This window comes from Pogona vitticeps, chromosome 4 (genome assembly GCF_051106095.1).
Source record: "Pogona vitticeps strain Pit_001003342236 chromosome 4, PviZW2.1, whole genome shotgun sequence".
Lineage (NCBI taxonomy): Eukaryota > Metazoa > Chordata > Lepidosauria > Squamata > Agamidae > Pogona > Pogona vitticeps.
In genome coordinates, this window is record NC_135786.1 from 203,673,829 (window position 1) to 203,699,973 (window position 26,145).

A 26,145-nucleotide genomic window follows, 5' to 3' on the forward strand; every position below is an offset into this window, starting at 1 on the left:
TTAATGTATTAACTTCTATTTAATCCAACCTGTGTGCAACACTAAAGCATGGATTGTTGTTAAGAATGTACATCAACATCCCATAGAACCAGTGTACTGTATCATAGCTCATAGTACTAGAACAATGGCTTTAGCCTTTTTTATGGACAAATTAGCTTAGACTTTCAAACATATTAAGGTGGTCCTTTACTGACGATCAGAGAACAGTCTGACATGATTAATTACGTAAATCTGTTGCATGAACAATATACAAAGTTTTCTAACAAAAAGTCCCAATGAATTGTTCAAGTATGAAGATATTGATTAAATGTTCTGTGGTTTACTGTTCATGCATACTATCAGTTTGCATACATCCCTTAATGAATTATTAGGATTTAATTTACACATAAAAATATATGCTACAAGAGAATTATAAAGGAGTATATATTCCAATCCCTTAGTATTATTTTTGGCTTTAACAGAGATTAAAGAGGGATACTTCTCACTTTGTAATAGAGAACCATGAACATTTATAAACATGTTTATACCCACAGCATCTATTCGCTTTTGATTAAGAGGCCAATGAACTTTCTTCAAAATAGAAAAGATACCATCTCCTTATTTAAAACACCCCTATCATATTGACAGTTTGTAATTCACTGCTTCCACATTTCTTTTCTTCCCTTTCATTTGCACCCACCCCTGAGTTTAGTAATTAATATTTCTTTTAAATATTAAAGAAAATACAGTAGTATATACATATCTAAAAAACTAGTAAGTTACAATACAGCAATAAAAAAAACTCAAATGAACAAATTCTATAATATCTTCAGCCAATCCTGGAAAGTTTATTTAGCTGAGCTGATTCTTACTTTAAAAACCAAGTAAGTGTTCACTCAGTTCAGACATTCGTTTATTTACTACTAGGTTTCATTTCTTTTAGTGCAACAATAAGGCAACATTAAAAAAAGCTCTGAAATAGAAAGTTTGCATATGTGTAAAGGTAGTAAGTTTATAAAAGACACATCAGTGCTTCCTAAAAAGACAGCCTAGATGAAATATCTTACAATTATATAGAGGTGAAGAACAATTCACTATTGTTTAACAATTGTTTTCTATATAAAAAGGTAAACCTAGTTTTAGTCAGATCTTTTGAAGAAAAAAATTTGGAAAATTGCTATGGCTGTATGGGACAAGGAAGGTAAGAAAAATATATTTTTGTCTTAAGTTTAAATAAAAAGATCCACACTTTTTTGTCAAAACAGCTCGTCTCTGTCCAAAATGTATTTCTTCCTTTATAATACAGGATTAAAAGACAAGATAAATGTTTACAAGATAAGGAAATAATTTACAAGAAAATATCTTCTGACAGCTTTTCAGTGAAAATATTGTTCTGTAACATTCAAATATGACATACAACACAAACAAAAGAAACAATGAACTCAAAAATTTTTCCAAACATATAAATAAATGAAACATTGTGTAGGCAACAGGGCCCATGCTGAAGGCTAGTATGAAATAACAGTGTGCAATCTACTTGGAAAACAACTCTAGTGTACATATTAACAAGCCCAATCACGGACTGCAGCAAATTCTGTTGTATCACTGCCATATTCCCAATTCCAGAACTAAGTTCGCCTTGATTAAATCACATCTACCCTATTTTACTCAAACCTTTGCTTCAGAATTATACAAACAAAAGGTATATATTTTGCCATAGGGATAACATAGTACGTACCTCTCTGCTGATATAACTTTAAAAAAATCTTCCTTGCCAAAATATTGACAGTTCAGTAAATATGCAATGATCTTATTAGTTCTTTAGCTAAGCATGTGTTAACTCGCGTTGCTAATTTTATGATCACAGTGCACAGAATCCATATTTAAACAATTAGTTGGCTTTTGAATTAAAGATGGGTTACTTATAATCCCAGTATACTTCAAACTTTTCATAGGCCCTATCATGCATCTAACTTTTCTTGTGGCAAGGGTATAAGTTTCCTGATACAATCTATTGCCGGCAATGGGTTTACCAAAACCGTTGAGAAATTCTTATTATTGCACAATATATGAAGACCTGAAATTCTTCCAAAAGTTAAAAAATTGAGTTCTGACATTTTCCAACACCTGCATTAATACCATATGACTAAGAAAAGCATGTCAGTAGCATGGACTGAACCAGCGATCAACATGTGCCCAGAATGCACACTAGTAAAAATGCAGTCAAAGGAAGTAGTCTTCATTTGCCTATTTGTCACTTCCAGTCAGGAGGTTAAAGTTCAAAGATTGAATGATCAAAGTGCTCATTTTCTCAGTAGGACTATCTTCTTTTAGGAGAATCACAAAATGTTGGCATCAACAAGTGTCATCTTAAAAGTAAAACAAAAAATATTATGTAATATACATATATTCATGCCCACAATCCATAGATATTTAATGCAGTTATTTAATACAGCTCAACACATTTGATGTAACGTGTTCAACAAGATGTGCAGAAAAATAGTACAAAAATAGTACTGGTTCTTCTGGGTTTTTCGGGCTCTTTGGCCGTGTTCTGAAGGTTGTTCTTCCTGACATTTCGCCAGTCTCTGTGGCCGGCATCTTCAGAGGATAGCAACCTGAGCACAGGAACCTGAGTCAGGAAGAACAACCTTGAGAACATGGCCAAAGAGCCCGAAAAACCCACAACAACTATTAGATCCCAGCCGTGAAAGCCTTCGCGAAAAATAGTACTATTTATAAATATTATGAAATAGTACAGATTTTAGAAACAGACAACCTCTGCTTTGTTTTATTCAAACACATAAGTCTGAAGTTTTAAGAAAACTCACTGAATTGCTCCAGTATAAGAGGATAACATGGTTAAAATAACATATGGGAAGTTAGGGTCCAGGATCCAGTTACAGACTTCCCTACAGGAACAAAATGAAGCAGTGGAATAAGAAGATGAGTGATGTCTGTTTTCCACCGGAGCTTCTCACATGCCATCTGGAGGTGGCTTTTTGAGAAGCTGTAAGAGGTGCTAATAGAATATGTAAGAAGAAAGTCCCATAGCACTGATGAAACAGGAGCAGAATCATGTTACATTTAGGTTATGGTCAAGATCCAAAGCAACTCTAGATTTCTTTTCTCCAAGACTAACCTCTATCATTGCCATAGGTATCAGAAGTTCAAAGAAAAAAAAAGATCAGAAGTTCTACCAGGCTGTCTCTTCCTGAAATTTTCATTGCAGTGATGACAGATAACATCCTGCTGGTCTTAGATAGTACCTATAATCTGATGTTTCAGGTACTTCTCTTGTTACTCTTCTGGCATGGCAAGGGAAGAAACAGTCACACGCACCTGCCCTATATAGTAGATTGTTGGCTGCTACATGTTTTTAGCTTTGCGCAGCAATCTGTCTCTTATGGCCTAATTACCCGCATATCACACAAGAGTTTTGAAGCGGTGTCAGGAAGGCATTGTCCCCAATGCTGTATTTTACTCTGGTGTTTCCATCCATACTGATTATATAGCTACTAAGCACATAAATTGTACTTCCACTACTAGATCTCAGGGAATTAGAGCACCTGGCTATGGAAGCAGAGCCAGTAGTTTTAATTCCCCACTGTGCTTCCTGATTGAAAAGACAGCATAAATCTCCTAGAACATGTTTGGTTCTTGAGATAAAGTGTCCTACACCTGTTTCATACTTTCTCTTTTTCATTTTGCAGAACAGGTCTCCAAGGTCAACACATACCATGATACCACCATTTTGTCTTCTTTGGATTCTTGTTACAAGTTCTGACATAAAATGAATTATCTGGTGGTCGTCTCTGCAAGAAAGAAGACAGAAAAAATGATCAAATGATCAGCAATTCCAGTGACATTTCCTGAATGATTGGTACAAATTAGAAATGATAAAACTTAGAGGAAGTCCTTGGCCGTGTTCTGAAGGTTGTTCTTCCTGACGTATTGCCAGTCTCTGTGGCTGGCATCTTCAGAGGACTGGAGTAGGAACTCTGTCCATGCTCTGTTGCTGTTTGTTGGATAGTTGAGTATTTATAGCTGTGGGAACAGCTTTTGTCCTTTTCAGGAGATAGGGTGATCAGCGTGTTTTTGTTGTGGATGTATTGTGGTAAGTGGGAGAGATTATCTGTCACGGTGGTTGATGGGTGTAATTAGCTGGTCTCTTTTGTGCAATGATCCCTGGTCCTTGTGGCTGGGTAGAATTTGTTGACCTTCTGCAGGCTGTATTGTCCAGTGCTGGAAGCTAGGCCTTGTTCAGTTTCAGACTTTCCTCTTTTTTGTTGAAGCTCTGCTGGTGTTTATGGATTTCAATGGCTTCCCTGTGCAGTCTAACATAATGATTGTTGGTGTTGTCCAGTACTTCAGTATTTTGAAATAGAATTTCATGCCCAGCTAGTTTTAGGGCATGTTCAGCTACTGCTAATTTTTCCTGTTGTTTTAGTCTGCAGTGTCTCTCATGTTCTTTGATTCTGATGTGAATGCTGCATTTTGTGGTTCCAATATATACCTGTCCACAACTGCAAGGTATCTGGTATACTCCTGCAGTGGTGAGGCGGTCCCTTTTGTCCTTTGCTGACCGTAACATTTGTTGTATTTTTGTGGTGGGTCTGAATACAGTTTGTAGGTTGTGTTTTCTCAAAAGTTTTCCCATGCGGTCCATGACCCCTCTGACGTATGGCAGAAATACTTTATTTCTGGGTGGCTGTTTTTCCTCTTCAGTTTGGTGTTGTTTTCTTGCTTTGATGGCTCTTTTGATTTCATTCTTGGAATAGCCATTCACCTGTAGGGCCCAATTCAGATGGTTGAGTTCGGTACTGAGAAATTGGGCTTCACAGTTCCGATTTGCACGGTCTGCCAGTGTTTTGGTTATGCCTCTTTTTTGTTGTGGGTGGTGGCTGGAGTTTTTGTGTAGGTAGGTCTGTGTGGGTAGGTTTTCTGTAGACCTTGTGTCCCAATAGGAGCTCAGTTTTGCGTATGACCATGACATCTCAGAAAGGGAGTTGGCCCTCTATTTCTTTTTCCATAGTGAATTGTATATTTGGGTGGATCTTGTTAACATGGTTTAGAAATTCTTCCAGTTTTTCTTCACTGTGGTTCCAAATTGTGAATGTGTCATCCGTATATCGGAACCAGACTGTGGATGTGAAGGGTGCCGAAGCCAGGGCCTGTTTTTTGAAATGTTCCATGTAGACGTTTGGTATAACTGGGCTAAGAGGGCTCCCCATGGCCACTCCATCTGTCTGTCCATAGAACTCGTTATCCCACTGAAAGTAGCTGGTCGTTAGGCAGTGTTGGAAAGGGGCCTTGATGTCTTCTGGAAAGATCTGCTGGAGGAGTGTCAAAGTGTCCTTTATCGGTACCTTGGTGAATAGGGATACTACGTCAAAGCTAATCAGTCTGTCCCCAGACTTGAGTTTTAGGATGCTGATCTTGCTTATGAAATGTCCTGAGTCTTTGATGTAGGATGAGGTTTGTCCAATGTGGGTCTGTAGGAGGGTGGCTAGGTATTTTGCTATTTCATATGTCAGGGAGCCGATTGCACTTACAACGGACCTGAGTGGGATTAAGTCTGTGGATTTTGGGGAGTCTGTACAGCCTTGGTGGGAGAGCTTCCGTCTTGCAGGTTCATTGAAGAATGTTGGTGTGCAAGGAGGAACTCTTGATCAGCATGTCTATTTGTTTTGTGATTTTGTTGGTTGGGTCCCATTTCAGTTTTCTGTAGGTGGTGGGGTCTAGACGTTCCCTGATTTTGTCCTTGCATTCTTCTGTTTCCATGATTACTGTGGCGTTGCCTTTGTCTGCTGCCAGAATGATGATGTCCGGATCTGAATTTAGGGACTTGATAGGCTTTCTCTCCTTTCTTGTTATGTTGCTTCTTGGGGGGTTTGCTTTTCGTAGGATCCTTGTCATTTCACCTCTTATTTCTTCTGCTTTTTGTTCTGGAAGATGATATAATGCTGATTCCACATTGGCAATGATGTCTTCCACAGGAATTTTACTGGGTGTGACTGCAAAGTTTCCTCCTTTGGCTAAGACCGAGGTTTCTTCCAGGGAGAGTTGGTGTTCAGATAGGTTGATGATGATGTGCGAGGTGTCTAATGTAGGTTTCTTTTGGCTTGTTTGGCATTTGTTGAATTTCTATTTTTGTCTTGCTGTGTGGTTCACCATTTTTTTTCCATCTTTCTGTAGGAGAGGGTATCGATCTTGTCCCAATCTTGACTTCTCATTTTTTGGCTGACATTGATGTATAGGAATAGTAGTTCTTTGTCTGTGGAGTCCAGTTTTTTGCGGGTTGTGTGGATTCTTTCCCATAGGAGGGCGTGTTCCAGGCTGTCATAGATGCAGCTAGCCTGAGGGGAAATTGGCCTTTTTCTCCTGAGGAAGGCTGGTATGGTTTTCGTGTCTCTGCCGCGTAGCAGAAATGTTAAGGATCATAGTAGGTGTGTTCCCAAAGTTATAAATACTCAACTATCCAACAAACAGCAACAGAGCATGGACAGAGTTCCTACTCCAGTCCTCTGAAGATGCTGGCCACAGAGACTGGCGAAATGTCACGAAGAATAACCTTCAGAACATGGTCAAAGAGCCTGAAAAACCCACAACAACCATCAGATCCCGGCTGTGAAAGCCTTTGAGAATACATTAGAGGAAGTCCCTTTACTCTTTCTAACCTTTTTTCTTAGCCCATGTTTAGATAGAGAACATTGTTGGAAGCAAATAATCCTTGTGCCTTCAACAGCAAATCATCTATTTAAATAGCATATCATCTATCTATTATTTGTTAATTTGCAAAGGTTTTATTCTGTCTTATGTCTAGCAATATTACATTTCATTTTTCTAGATGGAACAATTGGAGGTGAAAATGTTTGTTTGCTTAGGGTATCTCACAACAAAAAGTCTGATGCTTTATTTCAAATCTATGACTATTCTCCTATATCTGACTCCACTCCTCTACCTTAGGACAGTAAAAATCCTGTAGCCTTAGACAGAAGAATATGCTATCCCATAGTAATGTCATATATCAGAATGATAGAAGCAACCCCTGATTTTGCTATATTAAAAAGTTCATATTCTTGATGTAACTCGAGTGCCCAACATTAATTTTTAGTACTTGTTGCAACTTGTTCTATATTCACTTTTACTCAGAACAACAATGTGACTATATTAATGTTTTGTTTAGAGCACAGCAGGTATAAGTGAAACCCAGGATAGTTGCCTGAAAGTTTACAACTACTTAAGAGTGTTTCCTTTCTAAGGATGTCAGAATACTTTGTAGCTCTAAGGTAAATCTGATCAAGTGAATTAGATACTAAATCTAGGCTACTGAGTTGTTCTGGAAACGGATGTTCCCCACACTGAAAACGCAGATTTAAAAAATATAAATGCTAAAAAGCAGTTTTGAGTGTTGAAAGGTGGGGTCTAAGGGTCCCCTAAAAACCAAGAGTGAACTCTCACTTTATTTCAGAGTTATTTTTTGAAAACATACCTTTTCTTTGCAGCTAGAAAGCATGCTAATAATGCTAAGACAAACTGATTGCACTGAAAGAGCAGGAGACCAATCTTCTGTTAGAATAGATAAACAGATATGACCATTGCTATAAACATGAGGATGAACAGGGATATTTTCACCTGTAAACATGACCTGAAAATATAACAAAAATACAATTAATATTTTAATAATACAATATTTAATAATACAATATTTCAACAAGTACTTCAGATGTGGTACTCCACCAGAGCAGCAGGAATGACATCACTGGCAGCAACAGACTGCCACTAATTAAAGAGTTCCTTGTTTTATTTGGGGTTGCATATGATGCATACACAATGAAACAAGGTTGCATGCAGCCTGAAATTAAGAATAAGGAACTCTTGAATTTGTCACTCTTGCTGATGGTATTTCTCTGCACCAGAAGAGCTCCATAAGAGGATACACACCAATATTTTAATATACTCCAATGCCATAGTTGAAAACTTGAAGAATGTGGTTCACAGTTACTTCTTCTATTTTTCTACTCAGAGCAGATAGCTTACCATCTTCTATGTTTTAGCCTTGTTAATATAAACTGACTATTTCCTTGATAATCTTGATATTATTCCTAAAGTGAGATTTCAGTCTCTCATTTCATTATTCTGTGATGTTCCCTGTATAGAATTCACTATTTCTTTCATTTTCTTTTCAACCAAGGTAAGACCTTTAAAAAAGGGACATGGTGGCGCTGTGGGTTAAACTGCTGAAGCCTCTGTGCTGCAAGGTCAGAAAACCTGCAGTCGTAAGATCGAATCCACGGGACGGAGTGAGCCCCCATCGCCTGTCCCAGCTCCCACCAACCTATCGGTTTGAAAGCATGCAAAATTCAAAAATGTGAGTAGATAAATAGGTACCACCTCAGTGAGAAGGTAAATGGTGTTCCGTGTCTAGTCATGCTGGCCACGTGACCACGGAGGATTGTCTGTGGACAAACGCTAGCTCTATGGGTTGGAAACAGAGATGAACACTGCCGCCTAGAATCGGACACGACTGGACAAATTGTCAAGGGTATGTTTTAACCTAAGTACTTTAAACATATTCTAACATGTAGCTTTTTGTAAACTATTTTTAATGCCTAATCTACTATATAATTGCTTGAGCATATCCTGGAAATCCCAGTCATCCATTTGCTCACCATTAGAACTGGAAATGGTACCAGTGTTATTCTACCAGATACTAACAGGGAAAGAATGAAAACTGGTGTCGTGCAGCAGTTAACAGCATCATCATAAATGTTTTTAATTTCATTTTTTCATCATAAATAATACCTTCTTTCTTTGTGACACTATATTACTAAAAGGCAAAAGAACACTCTCAGGGCAACATCACCTGATAAAAAATGCACAAATTGCATACATCATAGGAAACAGAAGCAAAAAACCTGTAACTAAGATACTGAAACTAAAACTCGCTATCAAGTCTAGGTCCTGAGCCTCAAAATGTTTGTTGTGTTTTATTTATTTATTAATATTATTTTCAAAAATAAAGGCACATAATAGCAGATAGTATTTTAGGTTTCTAGTGAACAGCAGCCAATGGTGTTAACTTATGTCTTCAATCTAGCTTGCAGTAGGACAGTGAGCTATTTTTGAGTCATAGATACATGGCCAAAACTCCTCTGAACAAAGAGACATATACTTACCTGAAAGAAACAGCAGAAAATAATTAGCTTGGAGTTCAAGTAAGATTTCATAACTTGTTGTGGGTAATTGCAGCTAACTGTACAGGTGCTGAGGCAAATTATGGCTGTGCAATTAGGCACAGGACAGAGACATTTCCCAGCAGCTCATCAATTAGACTTAGTTAGCTGTGACAAGTTATGAACTGTCAGTTACTGTGAATATTTTGGAGCCACATCAAGCATCAGATTTATGATGAAACTATTGTTGTGCTTTAATAAAAACAAGGTCAGTGACTTATCATGAATTTATATCTAATATTACCTTATAACGAGTTTAAAATTTAAATGAAGCATACGACACTGTATGTTACCTGAGGAGAGTCAAACGGATAGCGACTACTGAATTTAAACAGCAGTTGAAATTTCTCCCCTTCATATAATGTTCCAGGAGCACCTTCCATATCTACAATCCACCTTCAGAAATAAAAAAAGAATTATTGTAGTCTTGCTTTAATAGTATCAATGAAGACAATATAATTAATTACTCAACAATTTTAGAATTAATCATTCTACTCTATTTTAATAAAAGTTATGACTACCTTAACAAATAACCAGGATTGGGCATCCAGGTTTGTTGAGAGAAGCCAAAGGTTATAAAATAATATTTTATGCTCCCACCTCCCAAAACATGAACACTGGGAGAAAATGCTGAAACATTTTCCATTATACTCACAAAAATACAAGAGCAAATCTCTATTATTTTCTACAAAAAAGAGACAGGTGCCCTTTTAAATGAAGTCTCTAAGTGAGAAATATTTTATTACACATTCCCAAATCTGGCCGTTCTAACCACCAGCCTGTATGCTGCAGAGTCTAGAGGGGCCAACTACTCAAAAGTGGCTGAAATCCTGTTGTTTAGTATAGTAGGTTGTACTAGAATAGGCCCATTGAATCTGTGTTGGTGAATCAACTCCTCCGTAAGTTCCATTCACTCAAATGGTCCTAGCATATGAAATTGTGATTAGAGTAAGCCCATTTGAATCAATGGAGGTGTTGACTCACCCAATCCCCATTTTCTCCACATTACTCTTCAAGTTCATTAAATAACAGACACAAATAGGCAACATCTATATAGTGCAGTGCAGCATTTTTATGGATTTTCTTTATTTGTCCAACTATTATATTATCTCAAAAAAAGAGAAAAGAACCAAAAAACCCCCAAAACAAATTAAAATAGAGAGATTACTTACCTGTAACTCTGGTTCGTCGAGTTGTCATCTGTGAATTCACACTAATGGGTTAAGTCTGTGCCTGCGTAGAGGCCTCGGAATATTCTAGAGCTAAAAGTTCGCTAGTACCGCCCCCCCATAGCCCACATGGTCTGCCCATCCTAGCGATTGCCTCAGTTCCCCAATGCCATTCAAAGAGAGAGACAGACGTGATGGACAGAGGGGAGGACGGGTGGGAAGTGTGAATCCACAGATGACCATTCAAAGAAGCAGAGTTACAGATAAGTAACCTCTCTTTCTTCTTCGTGGTCTCTGTGAATGCACACTAATGTGACTAACAGGTTTACCTTATAGGTGGAGGAACATCATGGCAAAACAGAAGACAGAACCGTGCATCCAAAACTTGCATCCGCCTTGGCACGCATGTCCAAACGATAATGAGATGCAAAGGTAGATGGAGTTGAGCAGGTGGCAGCCCTGCAGATATCGTGGACTGGAACACCTCTAAGAAAGGCAGTAGACGTTGCTAACACTCTGGTGGAATGTGCCTTGACAATGTACGGAAGAAGCTTGTTAGCAAGTTGGTAAGTCAGATGAATTGTTTGCACAAGCCACCTTGAAATGGTTTGTGGAGAAATTTCCTCTCCTCTATGAGGAGGGTGAGGAGAGATAAACAAGTGCTTGGGCTTTCTAAAGGAAGCAGTCCTTTTGATGTAGAAAGCAAGAGCACGCCGCATGTCCAAGAGGTGGAGTGATCTCTCAACATGAGAGTATGGTTTAGGAAAAAAAGTGGGCAGAATGATTGGCTGACAGACGTGAAAATCAGTAGCTACTTTGGGAGTTAAGGAAATATCTGGATATAGGGTGAAACTGTAAAAAGGGAGGATCAACACGGAGCACTGCCAATTCTGATGCTCTACAGGCAGAGGTGATAGCCACTAGAAACAGGACCTTAAAGGATAGCAGACGATCTGTCGCATAGGTGAGGGGTTCGAAAGGAGGAACAGATAAATGCCGCAGGATGGTATGTTAGTGACCACTGAGTCATAGGGAAGGGTCTTGGAGGGTTCGGGTGGGCTACTCCTCAAAGGAATCTCTTCAAAGTAGGATGTCGAAACAATAAAGCAGCATCCAAATCTTGGGGTTGGTGCACAACGATAGCTGACTTAAACATAGATAAGGAAAAAGGTCAAGGTCAAGGTTCCCCTTGACATTTAGTCCAGTCGTGTCCGACTCTAGGGGGCGGTGCTAATCCCCGTTTCCAAGCCGTAGAGCCAGATTTTGTCCATAGACAACAGTTTCCATGGTCACGTGGCTAGCGTGACTAGACACGAAACGTGGTTACCTTCCCACCGTGGTAGTACCTATTTATCTACTTGCATTTGCTTTTGAACTGCTAGGTTGGCAGGAGCTGGGACAAGTGACGGGAGCTCACTCCGTCACGTGGATTTGATCTTACAACTGCAGGTCTTCTGACCTTGCAGCACAGAGGCTTCTGCGGTTTAACCTGCACCACTACCACGTCCCTTAGATAAGGATAAGTGATGGTCAAAGTAAGACAGAAAGAGTAATACAGCTCTCAAAGTAGTTGGTGCAGTTGGAAGATTCTGCGTCCTTGCAAACTTTTGAAAGGCCAACCATTTGTAAGAATAGAGATGATTTGTAGGTTTCCTGAAATGGGAACGAATATTGCTTAGCGAGGTAAGATTCTCCAAGCCATCAAATGTAGGGACTGGAGGTAGGGATGGAAGGTCAGTCCTTGGTGTTCTGTGAGGAGGTGATGGAGGCAAGGTTGCCGAATTGATTGGCATGTCATGGAGGTCAACATTGTGAACCACGGTTGCCTCGGCTAGTACGGGGCAATTAGGATTGCGTTGGTGTGATCCTGTTTTGGCTTGACGATGGTTTGCAAGAGGAGTGGTATTGGAAGGAACAGACAGATGGGGTGAATAGTATGGATTTTGCATGTCGGACACGACTGGACACAGCCCCAAACAATGCGGAGGCTGGCAAGTGGAGATATCGGATCGGCCAGTGTGGTGGTATTTTGATTTCTTTTTCTTGACTGTAACTGGATCAGGAACTGAAGGTGATCCAGAGCAACACTCTGATACCGAGTCAACCAAGCATTTGGGGCTCAAAGAGGCTGAATATTCTGCTACAATTACCTCAGACAAGGTATCTGCCCACAAGGGAGACCTTGTAAGCAGAGGAGATGGTAGTTGTCCTGAAACAGGAGGGATAGATTCCTTGTCAGTATCCAATTCAATGGTGGGATGGATCTGTACCGAAGACGGCTGTACCCAGTCTTGTTCTTCTGGTAGTGGCTTCTTTTGGCTTTGTGGTGGATTTCAACTTAGGTTTGGATGTTGGAGTGGATTGTGCTGTAGATCCCGACAACTTAGATTTCAAAGTCTTGGTTTTTTGAGATTGTACTGGTGAAAAAGCGACTAAAGAAGCAGGCAACTGAGGAGTCTGAGAACTGTCTGTTGCGACTGGTGGACAAAGGGACTGGTCCCACAGATAAGACCTAAGTTTTTGTTGTCTAAGATTGATAGCTTGCTTGGTAAAATTATTGCAATTGGAGCAGCTGGAAGGCTGATGTGATTCTCCCAAACAGAATAAGCAAGTGTTATGGCCGTCTGACAGTGGAAGTTTATTAGTGCAGGAGACACACTTTTTGAAAGGGCTCACGGGGGCCATAAAAGGTGGGAAGCGGGAAAGACTTAAGGGGGGGTTAAACGGAGAAGAGTCCAAATGATTAACGAATAATGATTTTTAAGGGGAAAAATCAAGTAGAGAATCAAAGATGAATATGAACGATTTAACAATAGTGATCTTCTTATTCTCTTTCAGAATGAACCAAATCTTCCAAGCGAAGCTCTAGAGGCGAGACCTCAGCAGCGGAAAAAAAGGAACTGAGGTAATCGCTAGGATGGGCGGACCACGTGGGCTATGGGAGGGCGGTCCTAGCAAACCTTTAGCTCTAAAATAGTTGTAGGCCTCTGCACAGGCGCAGACTTAACCCATTAGTGTGCATTCACAGAGACCACGAATAAGAAAGCATATATTCCAACTAGAGTTATGTGACACCATTCAGACCAAAGGGCCCCAAAATCAAAGCTAAATAAAAATCATAATGCCCATAACTTTTCAGAATTTTGTGTAAAATTACAGAGCCATTTAGGATTCTAGGGAATGACTTTGTTGTTGTTTAGTCATTAAGTCGTGTCCAACACTTCATGACCTCTGGACCAGAGCAGACCAGGCCCTCCTGTCTTCCACTGCCTCCCGGAGTTTGGTCGAATTCAAGCTGGTAGCTTCGATGACACCGTCCAACCATCTCATTCTCCGTCGTCCCCTTCTCGCCTTCACACTTTCCCAACATCAGGGGCCTTTCCAGGGAGTTTACCATGAGATGACCAAAGTATTTGAGCCTTAGCTTCAGGATCTGTCCTTCCAGTGAGCACTCAGGATTGATTTCCTTCAAAATGGATAGGTTTGTTCTCTTTGCAGTCCAAGGGCATTCTCAAGGGTCTCCTCCAGCACCACAATTCAAATGGGAATGACTAAATAAGACCAACTGCCAAACATGCAAATCCATACTATTCACATATGCATACTATGCCATCAAAGCATACTGCACAGACATGTATACTGTACCATCAGTGTGGTGTAATGCAGTGGTCCCCAACTTTGGGCCTCCAGATGTTCTTGGACTTCAACTCCCAGAAATCCTGGCCAGCAGAGGTGGTGGTGAAAGCTACTGGGTGGTGTAATCCAAGAACACCTGGAGGCCCAAGGTTGGGGATCCCTAGTGTAGTGGATAGAGTAATGGACTAGGACTCTGGAGATCAGGGTTCGAATCCCTGCTCAGCCATGGAAACTCACTGGAGGAGTGGAATTGGTAAAACTACTCTTTAAATACCTCATCTACCTTGAAAATCCTATTAGGGTTGCTGTAACTCAGTTTTAACTTAGTGGCCCATAACAACAATTGCCATCAAAACCAAGTAATGTGTATGTATAGGCTAGGACTTGTATATTTTACAATTGTAAGTAATATACTGCTAGAAAAAAATGATTGACTATTCTTAGTTTCACTGTAAAACAAGTTGGAAAGTGTAGATACTCACTGTGTAATTGAATTCTGTACACTTTTCTCATTCAAGGTCATTCCTGGTGGTGGGTCGTTTTGTAAAGCCAATAGTTCTTTCTGTAGTCTTTTCTAATGAAAACAAAATGATGTTTAAAAATATTAAGGAAAGCATAGATATTCCTCAACATTATTGTTCAGGACATATCAGTGCAAAGCAACAAACAATGTTGCAAACAATGTTGTTGAAACCTTAAAACACACATAATAAATATATCCATTCATTTTAAGAGAGCAAATAACAAGCTTCATGATTTCTAAGTCACAGTTATTTAATTTTGCATCTTGCATGGTATTAAAGTTTCTAGAAACAACTCCCAGCATACTAAGAAGTACAAGACATTCATTTTGCTTGGTATTAAGAAACATAGATGTTAAATTTTAGCAGTAATATTCAAAGTGATGAGCCAATCCTCCAAAATATGGAAGTAGATTATGCATTAAATGACATAATCCACAGAACCAGAGCACTAATTGGGACCCAGTGCTTATGTTTCCCAAATAGAAGTCATCTATGCTATATGGGATGTCGCAATAGAAACAAAGGCAATCTCTCTCTTATGGCCCAGGGAGCTGGTAATGATGGCCAAACATTTTTGTGTACTTAAATATCACTCTCAACAATGTGCAATATAAGGATATAATTTTTCTAGAATGAACACTAGAGAGGATTTTTTTTAAATGTTAATGGCTTCTGCCAAGAGTTCAGAGACCACATAAAGCCATATTCATTGAGCACTCTCAAATATGTTTGCTTTAATTACTTTATTGCCCTCTAATATTATTTACATTTGAACAACAATGTTCGTGTATAGAATCTACACATAAAGATTAATTGCTAGGCTTGATTTGCATACCACTTTTGGACTACAATTGTGCTAATGATATTTAACAAAGTCACTAAGAAGTAATTTAAAGTAACAATTTCATAAATTGCATATACTGAATGAACCCTCACTGGTGAAAACAAGTATTTACTACTGACAATCCAAAAATAAATAGCTAAAAACTGACTGGAAAGTGTAGAAGGCAACTGGGTAAAATGATCTCTCTCATTCTCTAAAAACACGGCTGGGGAAAAAAGCCAGAATAAGCATGCTTTTTCACTTATTCTGTATCTGTGTTTATCAGATAAAAGAATTAATATGTACACATAAGAAAAATGGCAAATGACAGAAACACAGTATACGTATCTGCCTCACAGACTACCATCACAAATGCAATAGAAGTAATTTAATAAAAAACACCAAGCTAGAGTATCTGTTTCATATTTTCATAAATATTAGTGCATCAACTTCACTTAAAAGCACAGGAAGTCTAAGGCAGTGCCCTTGATCCTTCTCATAACAGGAGATGGGGGTGGTGGTGGAAGCAATGAAATCTGAGGCACTAACCCAGATTTCTATGTTCAGATAGAAATAAAGAGTTCTGATTAGTGACGTCAAAATAAAAAGAACAAAGTTCACAACAATGGTTGGTAAATTACAATACAATCCTGTTCATGTCATAAGCTCCACTAAATTCAGTGGGAGTTACTTCCTGGTAAAGTGTGTTTGGGATTCCAGTCCTAGTCATCACAATTAGTGGCTGAAGACTGCATTTAGAAAAAAAAAATTGTAGACATGTGCTCTTAATTATGAAGCAGCAAAAAGAAGAAAGACTCAAAAGGACCTTGAGATGCAACATAGTAAGTGCTTCTATAGGTATGTAAACCAGTATGCATGATCTTGTACAAGTGTAGCAGTTTTTAAGGTGGCACAAGACTCCTGGCAGTTGAAGCACTTAAAGGGCTTCTTTGAACTGTAATCCTAATATTATCTCTAAATTATTTGTTTTGTTATATCTTACCTTTCTCCCAGAATTAAAAATCAAGTCAGCCTACAACAAGATTAAAAAGCTGGTACCATAAAAATGTTTAATATCAAAACACCAATATATTATTAACTATGCCTGAACTGAAAGTATTTTAGAACATAAGGAAAAAGTTTACCTCTGTTAACAGCTTTTCCTCAAAAATTGCCCAAAGCCCACCACATAAAAAATTTGACCACTAAGAAAAAGATAACAAATTAAAACCTGTAATTCCCTATCAATGTGGAACCATACAGGTTGAGCCACTAGTTTCAAGAATTAAACCAAACTGTAACAATATCCTATTACTGTTACCTCAAAATTGAGGGAGGTGCAGTTTTACAGATAGGAAGGGGAAAATGGTATATTCCAACATAAATTCCTAAAGTGCCATAATCTTTATGGTTGACCAAATGGTTGGTAATCAAAGGAAAACCCTATCAAAACTTGCAAAACCTTAGCTACAGAGCTGCCCTGAATGAGACAAGAAGAAAGAGGACTTCTTAAACATCATTAACACCCTCAAGCTTTCCATGGTTACTATGCTGTTTTTTTTTTCCAGGAGCAGGTCCACTAAACCAGCAGTCCCCAATCTTTCTGGGACCACGGACTGGCTGAGCCTCTGAGGAAGGCAGGACATCCCCCCGCACTCATCCGGGCGCTCTCTCTCACAGGCGCATGAGCAAGGCGGTGGGGGAGCACTCACACCAGTGCTGGTTCATGCGTGCACAAAGCAGCTGTGGGGAGGAGAGTCCGTGTGGGGAGCGGGAGGTGTGTCTCTGTGGCCCAATCTGGCTCAGGCCACAGACTGGCACTGGGCCACGGACCAGGGGCTGATGATCTCTGCACTACACAACTTGATCTTGGAAAACCTGAAATGCCAAGAAATGCCACTAACCTGTTGCAGTTGCCTTGTAATTTGGCCTTTGGCTAAGTCACTGAAAGACAGACCTACCTGAACTGCAGGCTGCTGGTGCAACCTAAGCAAGGTTGGCTAAGAAGAAGATTGCACCAAAAGGACTGTTTTTGGAGACAGCAATATAAGGACATTACTCTTTTCAGATGAATCTTGGAAGACTCATTGAGGCTCAGTAAATATAGTAACCAAAACTTACAGAAATTTAAACTCTTTTCCAAGCTTTCATTACTCCTCAATGGTAATAATTTATGTTCAAATTATGTGTGTTTGATAAGCTGGAGAAAAAAGAAAGGGAATGTCAAGGCTACACCACTGATGGAAAAATCAGGAATGACTGTGGGACAGGGAGTGAGACATAGCCATGAGCACCAGATGGGTCAGATTCTCAGGAACACGCTTTATAGATGCAAAGGGATTCGTGATGTCTTCTAGAAATTTTCCTACATGAAATGTAGGAAATGTTTTGCAGATAAAATCACTTGTAATCATTCTGATTCTTCAAAATGGATGGTGTTTTGGTGCTCCCTAAGATATACCTCAGTGACATGATTTTCTTAAGTAAATTTATTCAGATCACTTGCAGTGTGATCTTAGCCTTGAAAAAAACTGACTTGGTCACTTCAAATGATTGGCTGGTGTACAGAGATGAGCAGGCAGGGCACTACCATACTAATTCTCTTAGAATCCCTTAGAGGTTTTTGATACCATAGACCAGCCATTCTTAAGCTTTAAGACATAAACTTAATATGAAAGAAATATACAGTGGACCCTCAACTTACGAAAGTCCCTACTTACGAAAATTTCGAGGTACGAAAAGCTCTGGCCACAAAATTTTGGTTCGACTTGCAGCCAGAGCTTCAACCTACGAAAGGCAGGGGGAAAGAGCGGGAAATTCAAAGCCGTCCCCGCTGCCCTCTGCCTCCCGCCCCTGCTGCCCTCTGTCTCCCGTCCCCGTTGCCTGTCCCCACAGGAGGCAGAGGGCACCGTGGACGGAAAACAGAGGACAGGGGAGGGGGTTTTGAAGGCTGGGAAGCCAAAAGCCAGCAGCGGGTGCGGAGCGCTTTTCGGCTTCCCAGGCTTCAAAACCCCCTCCGCTGCCATCTAGCTGCTCTGCGCCCACTGTCCGCTTTCAGCTTCCTGGGCTTCAAAACCCCCTCCGCTGCCCTCTGTCTCCCGTCCACGGTGCCCTCTGTCTCCTGTGGGGACAGGAGGCAAAGGGCAAAGGGGACAGGAGACAAAGGGCAGCGGAGGGGGTTTGGAAGCCTGGGAAGTTGAAAGCCGACAGCGGGCGTGGAGCGGCTTTCGGCTTCCCGGGCTTCCAAAGCTGCACCTGCAAAGAGAACCATGAACGGGAGACAGAGGGCAGCGGAGGAGGTTTTGAAGTCCAGGAAGCAGAAAACCGACACAGATTAAAAACTGGAGCAGATTAAATGGTTTTCAATGCATTCCTATGGGAAATGGACCCTCGACCTACGGACTTTTCATCCTGTGGCCACCATTCCAATACGGATTAATTCCTTAAGTCGAGGGTCCACTGTAAACTGAATCAGAATTGCATAAGTCACATAATGAACCTTATAAAGTGGTGTGTAAAGAATTGTTTCCAGTCTGTGGCCTTCTTTAAATGTGACAGCCCCCTCCCCCGGGTTAGAATGGCTGTCATAGAACAAGGTATGTTCTACAACCAGTGGTTCCCAACCTTCGGTCTCCATATGTTCTTGGATTAAAACCCCCAAAATCATTCACCATTAGTTATGCTGGCTAAGATTTTTGGGAGCTGTCATCTGAGAACATCTGTGCACCCAATGTTAGGAACCACTGCTCTAGACCACTGGTTCTTAACCTTGGGTTACTCAGGAGTTTTGGACTGCAACTCCCAGAAGCCTTCACCACCAACTGTGCTGGCTGGGGTTTCTGGGAGTTGCAGTTCAAAAACATCCGAGTAACAAAGGTTAAGAACCACTGCTCTAGACCATCTAAATCGGATCAGAAGGTGATACTTTCTCTATAGTGATTCCGGTCCTTCCTGAAAAGTCAGACCCAGATGATGGTACTTTGTGATTCTTTTACAACATGGCCTCTGGGGAACCACAAGGTTCCACTTTGACTCCAACTCTTGTTATTATATATTAATCTCACTTATATCCCACTTTTCTCTCAATTCATGGGCCAAGAGCAATTAAACCATTGTGAGGTCATGTAGCGGTTTGTGCCAGGGTATCATTGGTATACAGACAAATCACAACATTAGCTTTCACCCAACTCCAGAGCAGCAACAGAAGTCATAAATCAGTGTTCAGAGTCAACAAGCTGAAAATTAATCTACACAAGTCAGTGGTTCATAATAAGTGTAATCTAGTTAAAATGTCTCGGTCTGTTCTGAATGTTTTGTACTTTCTTTGAGAAAGCAAGTAAATAGCTTGGGATTGCTTCCTAGCAAATCACACTGTAAAAATGCAGTGTGTTATGCTAAGAGTACCATTCATTATCTGCCCCTGTACCCGGAAAAAAATAAGGACTTCAGTTCATTAATCTATGTTCCTGTTACCTTCCAATTGGATTACTGTAACCACCACCCAGAAGCTCCAGCTGATCCAAACTCTGGGAACTACTTCTGACTGAAACTTGAAGGTCAGGGCATGTTACTTTTATTTAGTGCCAACTTTCTGTTTGCTTCCGCACTAATTTCAAAACACCAAATTCAACTTCTAAATGACACAGGACCAGGTTGCCTCAGGGATTGACAGTATAGCCCTCTCTGGAAATTAAGATTAGTGTTGGAAAACTTATTGTAGGCTGCCATCTGAAATTTGGCAAGTGAGTACAGAAGCAGAATATTTTCTGTGATCAAATGAAATTCATCAGACTCTCTTTCTGAATACAGTTGAGAGAAATTAAAAGTACATCTAAGACATCTAACATGTAACACTTAGCATTACTGTTGCTAATTTGTTTTTACTTTTGCTGTCACTATCTTGCTGCTCTTCTTTAAGTGTTAATTGTATTACTTATATGGTTTATATCGTTATGTTCTTATTAAAGCACTTAACGTGTTTCAGGAGGAAAGCCCATGTAAGAAACAGGAATCAGATGACCTGAGGCAACGTTAATTTTAGAGAGGTTGGTTGGCAGCCTCAACGAAAAGGTCTTTAAAAGACACAAAAATCTTGTTTCCATACCAGGAAACTCTGTTTCCCATAGCATGAGGACCAGAGCTAAAATTAACTAGAATTCAGAAAATTATAGAAATATAATTATTAGTGTGTTTTCTTAAAAAATATATTTGATTTTGACAATATCCCAATTCTAAATTACAAAAGAATTTTACAAAAAAAAGGTTGTGCAGATTGCTAGCAAATCATACAAAATGAGATCCAGTAGTAAACTGCAACTAGAGTAGGCCCACTGAATCAGTGGGGATTTGATTAGTTAATTCATCCATAGGTTCCACTGATTTAATGGGCCTACTCTAGTTGTAATTTACTGCTGGATTTCAGCCATTATTACATCTACAACATTTCATGAAGAAAGATGTGTCACCAATATTTTAAACTTTTTTCCTTCATATGTGTTTGAGATACTTTCATACATCTGATGCTGTGTTCCAACAGAGCTTAGAAAAGGAATAATTATTTGCTCAGGCCATCTAGCAAGTTTCAAAGTCAAGTACGCATTTGTACAAATATTCAAATGTATCCACAACCCCAAATTAGCCCACCTCCTCTTTAGAATCTATTTTCCACTGCTAGAAGAAGTAGGATAGGTTATGGTATGCATGCTAAAAGTATTATTTAAACTATTTTAAATCTTCATGGCTTAAACCAATTATTTACTTAAAGTGATTTATGTACATAGTATATGATTTTTAAGTTTCAGTCTCTCCTAGGCAAACTGTCAACAGTGCTATAGAATAGAGAAGATATGTACCTTTTACTACTTATATGCAAAATATATTGCTTTAAATATCCAAGCTACAAATATTCATTCTACAAAATATTCCATTAGAATAAAATCTGCATTTCAAAGTACAGTGGTGCCCTGCATGACAATGATAATCCGTTCCATAGAAATCGCTTAGCGAAATCATCGTCATGCAAAAACCATTTCCCCATTGGAATGCATTGAAACCCATTTAATGTTTTCCAATGGGGAAAATACCTTGTTGTTTTGTGAAGATCGCCCATAGGGCAGCCATTTTGCGAAACACCAATCAGCTGTACAAATTGTCCTGCGAACAAACGGTCAATGAAGCATGGACCAAATCATTGTCAAGCAAAAATCGCCCATTGGAATGACTGTTTTGCAAATCACTATAGCGATCGCAAAAAGTCATCGTTATGCAGATTCGTCGTTTAGCGGGGTCATCGTCTAGCGAGGTACCACTGTAGTCAAGAATGTTCTATAATGATATAGTAATACCTGAGGTGGAAATAAGCAATGCTTAATTTGTTCCCTTGACTCACTGATCCAACACTCCTAGGAGACTAAGGCATCTCTAGTATACTAACTGAAAGTTTAATAATTACCCTTGACAGCACAGCATCTAGAACAAAAAACAAAAGTCACAAGCTATTTCTCCAAAGCCAAAAATATTATTAAGGAACAGACAGGAAAGCTAGAACAACTGCAACGCAACTGGTTACCCTGATTAAAAGCTTATTTCGATAGTCCTTCTGCAGTCACAGAATTTAGAACTTTAGAGATTAACTGAAAACACAATCTTGTACATAAAGAATGGACAACTACAGCCCTTCAGATGTTTTGGGATGCTATTCCAATAGCTCCTTATTGGCTATACCGGCTGGGGTTCATGGGAGATGCTGACAGGGCAGAGAGGGGAGGGATAATCTAGAGGCCCAGACCAGCCAATTCCTACTCTTCATTTTCACCTAAAAATAATACCTATGAATTCAGTGAGATTTACTTCAATGTATGTTGCACAGAATTTCATCTTTATTTTGCACTGTGAAACTACATGAAAGGTGAAAGAAGCTTAGAGCAGGAAAACATATGTTTACTTCTATGTGCTTTCCATGCTGAATTAGCCAACTTTTACAGCTCATGTATTTTAAAAGCAATACTTTCCCATTGCTTCAGTACACTTTTGCCATACGACTTCCTGATAAGTCGGTGCATTAAATAAAACCAGACTGGAGACTGAAAGCAGAGATTTTCAGGTTTCTTCTATTCAACAGTCTACTAAAAATGGCTACATATAATAAGTTCTTAATATTTTATTCAGTCACACTCAAAATAAAAGAAAAATGTATATTTATTATAGTTAGAAACCTCTATATGATGGGTTTATATTATCCAAAGACAGCTTGCAGAAAATTTAATCAGGTCTTTGGTCTGGACTATTTTTCCCAGTATCTGATTTGTTTTTGCACACAAGCTACATTACATTACATTTAATATTTATATATATATATATATATATATCACAATTTCCTCAACATCATCATTATTCACCAAAAATCTTTCCTGAAGTCCTTTATACATGTTATTTCACAATGCAATAATCCTATGTGAGACAGCATTATCAGAAAAGGAAAACTGGGAGTATGTCTGATGAAATCTCACCTAAGCAAAGGTAAGAACGGGAATCTTCACAATTCAATAATGATTCTCAATCTGATTCTCAAAGTGGGGCAGAACATAAGTCAGAATCTGCTTGTACAACACTGCATAATTTGCAGAAGGTCACTAGTTAATTCCTGCAAGTTTGACTATCAGTAGGAAAAATAATGGTGCCAGTCACCATTACAAAAGGACATAGACTGTCAGTGAATCCCCCCCCCCTTCCTAGACAGCAGCAACTCACATGTAGAGTTAAATCAAGCTGCTAGGGAATGTCTAGTCTTGCCATACCTCACATGTAAATACAGGTCATCCCAGCCTTGTGACACAGAGAATATATTACAGTACACAAATTTCTCAACTACTGGGGCTCTCAAATGGCATCTAACTCTATCTAATCTGCCACAATCTGGAACTTCCCTACAACTTTATCCTTATATAAAAATGGCACAGATGCACACAAATAGATATCATAAATCCGAAATCTGCCCACATCTGGTCTAGACCACAAGACCAGTCACGACAAATAAAAAACATAGGTCCAGAGAAAGAAAGGATGGACTTACACGGTCTGCACCACCTCAGCAAATCCTACCAAAAAGAAAAGATACAGGGCCTAACGTGTGAGACAACAGGAAGAAAAGGCCACCGAAAAAAGGGTTTTCCACACTTCCTGCCTTCGAGTGGCCTCCCCCTTCGTTCTTAAATCTGGTGGCTTTTTCCTCTCAGGCACACTCAAACATATCTCTGCCCCCTCACTTCCCCGACACAATTAGGAAAGAAACTCCCACCAAAAACCACCCAGATGATTAAGAGCTCCTACAGAGAAAGAGCCCCTGGGAAGAGAGACCTGTCACAGCAAGCAGGCCCAATTCGGGCGTCTCTTCCCACACCCACCGCCACCCAACCTAGGCCGGGCCGAGCGGCACTCCCAGGAAACAACGGCCGGGGGGGGGGGCACCTGCACCTGCTCGCCGCGGCCCCAGCTCAACCTGGCGAAGCCCCTCCCCGCCCAGGGAGACCCTTCCGCCCCCTCTTTCTTTCTGTCTTTCCCTCCGTCCGTCAAGGGGAGGACACAAGGAAGAAGGGAACCGGCCTGGCCGCGGAGGTGGCAGAAGGGAGGGACGGGGTGGGTGGGAGGAAAAAAAAGAAAGTCTCCCTCTCCCCCCCTCACATACAGGGTCCGCAGCCTTTCCCAGCCCTCCCTGGCGACGTCCCTCTTCCACAGCGCTCCTCTCGGCTCGCCGGCGCAGCCTCCGCCTCCGAGCCGCTTCGGAGAGCCGCGCACCGAGCGCGCGGGAGGAAGAGCGGCCGCTCCAACCGTTCCCCAACCCCGCGCGCCCGGCCGCCGTCTCAAGAGAGAACCACCTGGGGGGTGGGGGCGAAAGGACAAGCCAGCCCAGCCCAGCCCCGTCGCAGGCTGCTCTCACCTGCATAGACGCCATGATGGATCCGCCTCCCCAGCTGCCCCCCCCCGGCGCCGCCTTTCTCCTTCTGTGCGCCGCCGGCCGCGACCGGGATAGACGCAGCGCGGCGGCAGAGCCGGCACCCGTCCCTCCTCGCCGCCGCCGCCGCCTCTGTCGTTGCCCCCCCTCCCCTCACGCCTCTGCCGGGCTCCGTCCTTGTCCTGGTCACGTGGGAGCGCCGGCCATCCCGAGGCGAGCGCGCATGCGCGCGGAAGCGCTGGCGCGGTAGGTGGCAGGTAGAGGACGGCGGGCGGCGGAGCGGACTTGGTGGAAGTATCTCTCTCTCTCCGCTTCCCCGTGTTATTGTAAAAGCTTTGGATTTTAGCCGGCGGTGCCTTCCGCCTCCTCAGACTGGATTAGCTCGGATCGCTGCCGCCCGCGGGGCTTTCCTGCTTGCTTTCTGCGTTCCCATGAGAAATCCAGAAGGCTTACCAAATATTAAAATATACACCGTTCGTATTACTGTTGAGCACCTTTTCTAAGTGTTCTTCTACATCCAAAGGAAAACTTGGCAGAGTCTTGAAAGGGTAGAAAAAAATGATATGCGGAGGCTGACCTTTGGAGCCTCGGCAATTGGAGCAATGACGTCAATAGTGACATAATACATTTAGGGTGCCAGTCATACATAAGCATACCTATGGCGGATCTTCGCTAGACAAGGACGATTCTTCCCCATTGGAATGCATTAAACAGGTTTCAATGCATTCCAATGGGGAAATGCTTTTCGCTAGACAATGATTTCGCTAAACAGCGATTTCAGTGGAACGGATTATCATCGTCTAGCGAGGCACCACTGTACCTATTGTCAATGTTTTGTTTGGTCTTTTAAGGGTAGTGGGCTTCCTAACAGGAGGTGGCTAGTCCTGGTGTGAAGTCAGATGCTGAATTAGGTGGACCACGGCCTCATCTGGCCAGATTTTTCTCGCCTTACTCCACATTTGAACACCAGTCTTGCAGTGCTGCACAAAACACAATCTGAGCTTCTTAAGGTGGCTTTTAAGAATATTATTTATTTTATTCATTCAATTTGTAACCTGCTCCCATCTGGGTGGTTACAACACATATAATAGGAAACAAAAATAAATATAAAAGCATTAAAAGCAACAATAACCCTAAAAACTGATGGCACCGACTAATCATATAAACCCAGAGCAGACAGAGGAAAGTGGGGGGGGGGCAGGGAGAAGGTGTTCTTCTAGGGTCAATATGGATAGCCTCCCTGAAGAGCAACATATAATTGTCAACAGGGAGGGGCTTAGATGGAACTCCTCAGGAAGCTGGTTCCATAAAGTTGGAGCCACCTATGATCTATGAGTTGAATCTGAATGTTGTTTGCCTGTGCCACTGGTTTTTTTTTTGTTGGTGTTGGTTTCTATTATTGTGTGTTTTGTGTTGCATATGAATGCATTTTGTTGCCGTTGTTGGAATTTGTAAGGCGTTTTCATGGAGTTTTAGCTGAATGAGTGATGCACTGTCTGGATAGCACTCTGGTGATTTTGTTGCACATGCAATGGCAATAAAGTGTTATTCTGTTTTAGCCACCCAGGGTAGGGGCTTGCCACTAGATGGGTGAGATACAAATGTAATAAAATAAATAAACTAAAGGGCCTTTTAATGCCAATTCTCCATACATCCTGTTCTTACCTTTGCCTAAATCCTTGAGTTTAATCGAGTACAGGTCTTTGTGCATGCATACATCAACTACTGTACCTGGTACAGCTCATTCTGAACTACACATTGAAGGACTACATATCCTACTAAACACAGAATAGGGAGCAGTTTAGTATTTGGAGCCGGCTGAATA

The 26,145-nt window shown here is 40.8% G+C and overlaps 1 protein-coding gene across 2 annotated transcripts; it reads right to left on the reverse strand.

The window, feature by feature from the left end:
* UBE2W (ubiquitin conjugating enzyme E2 W) lies at positions 1-24,536 on the reverse strand. 2 transcript variants are annotated; one of them, XM_020812885.3, is made up of 6 exons: positions 24,306-24,536; positions 14,506-14,597; positions 9,512-9,614; positions 7,475-7,630; positions 3,719-3,794; positions 1-2,348 (listed from the first exon to the last, which is right to left on the reverse strand). In XM_020812885.3, exons 1-6 carry the CDS (start codon positions 24,318-24,320, stop codon positions 2,335-2,337), a joined length of 456 nt encoding a protein of 151 aa, XP_020668544.1. In that variant the 5' UTR covers positions 24,321-24,536; the 3' UTR covers positions 1-2,334. The 2 variants fall into 2 exon arrangements, with proteins under 2 accessions (XP_020668544.1, XP_020668553.1); XM_020812894.3 differs by lacking the exon at positions 24,306-24,536 and adding an exon at positions 24,054-24,260.
* Positions 24,537-26,145: the final 1,609 nt, after the last annotated feature.

What these genes read in the sequence shown, in the direction of transcription:
- UBE2W (XM_020812885.3), bottom strand. An exon ending in ATCCGTTTGACTCTCCTCAG is followed by an intron (nt 7,631 to 9,511) that starts GTAACATACAGT and finishes TTATATTTTCAG; the next exon opens with GTCATGTTTACAGGTGAAAA. An exon ending in TTTCTAGCTGCAAAGAAAAG is followed by an intron (nt 3,795 to 7,474) that starts GTATGTTTTCAA and finishes TCTTTCTTGCAG; the next exon opens with AGACGACCACCAGATAATTC.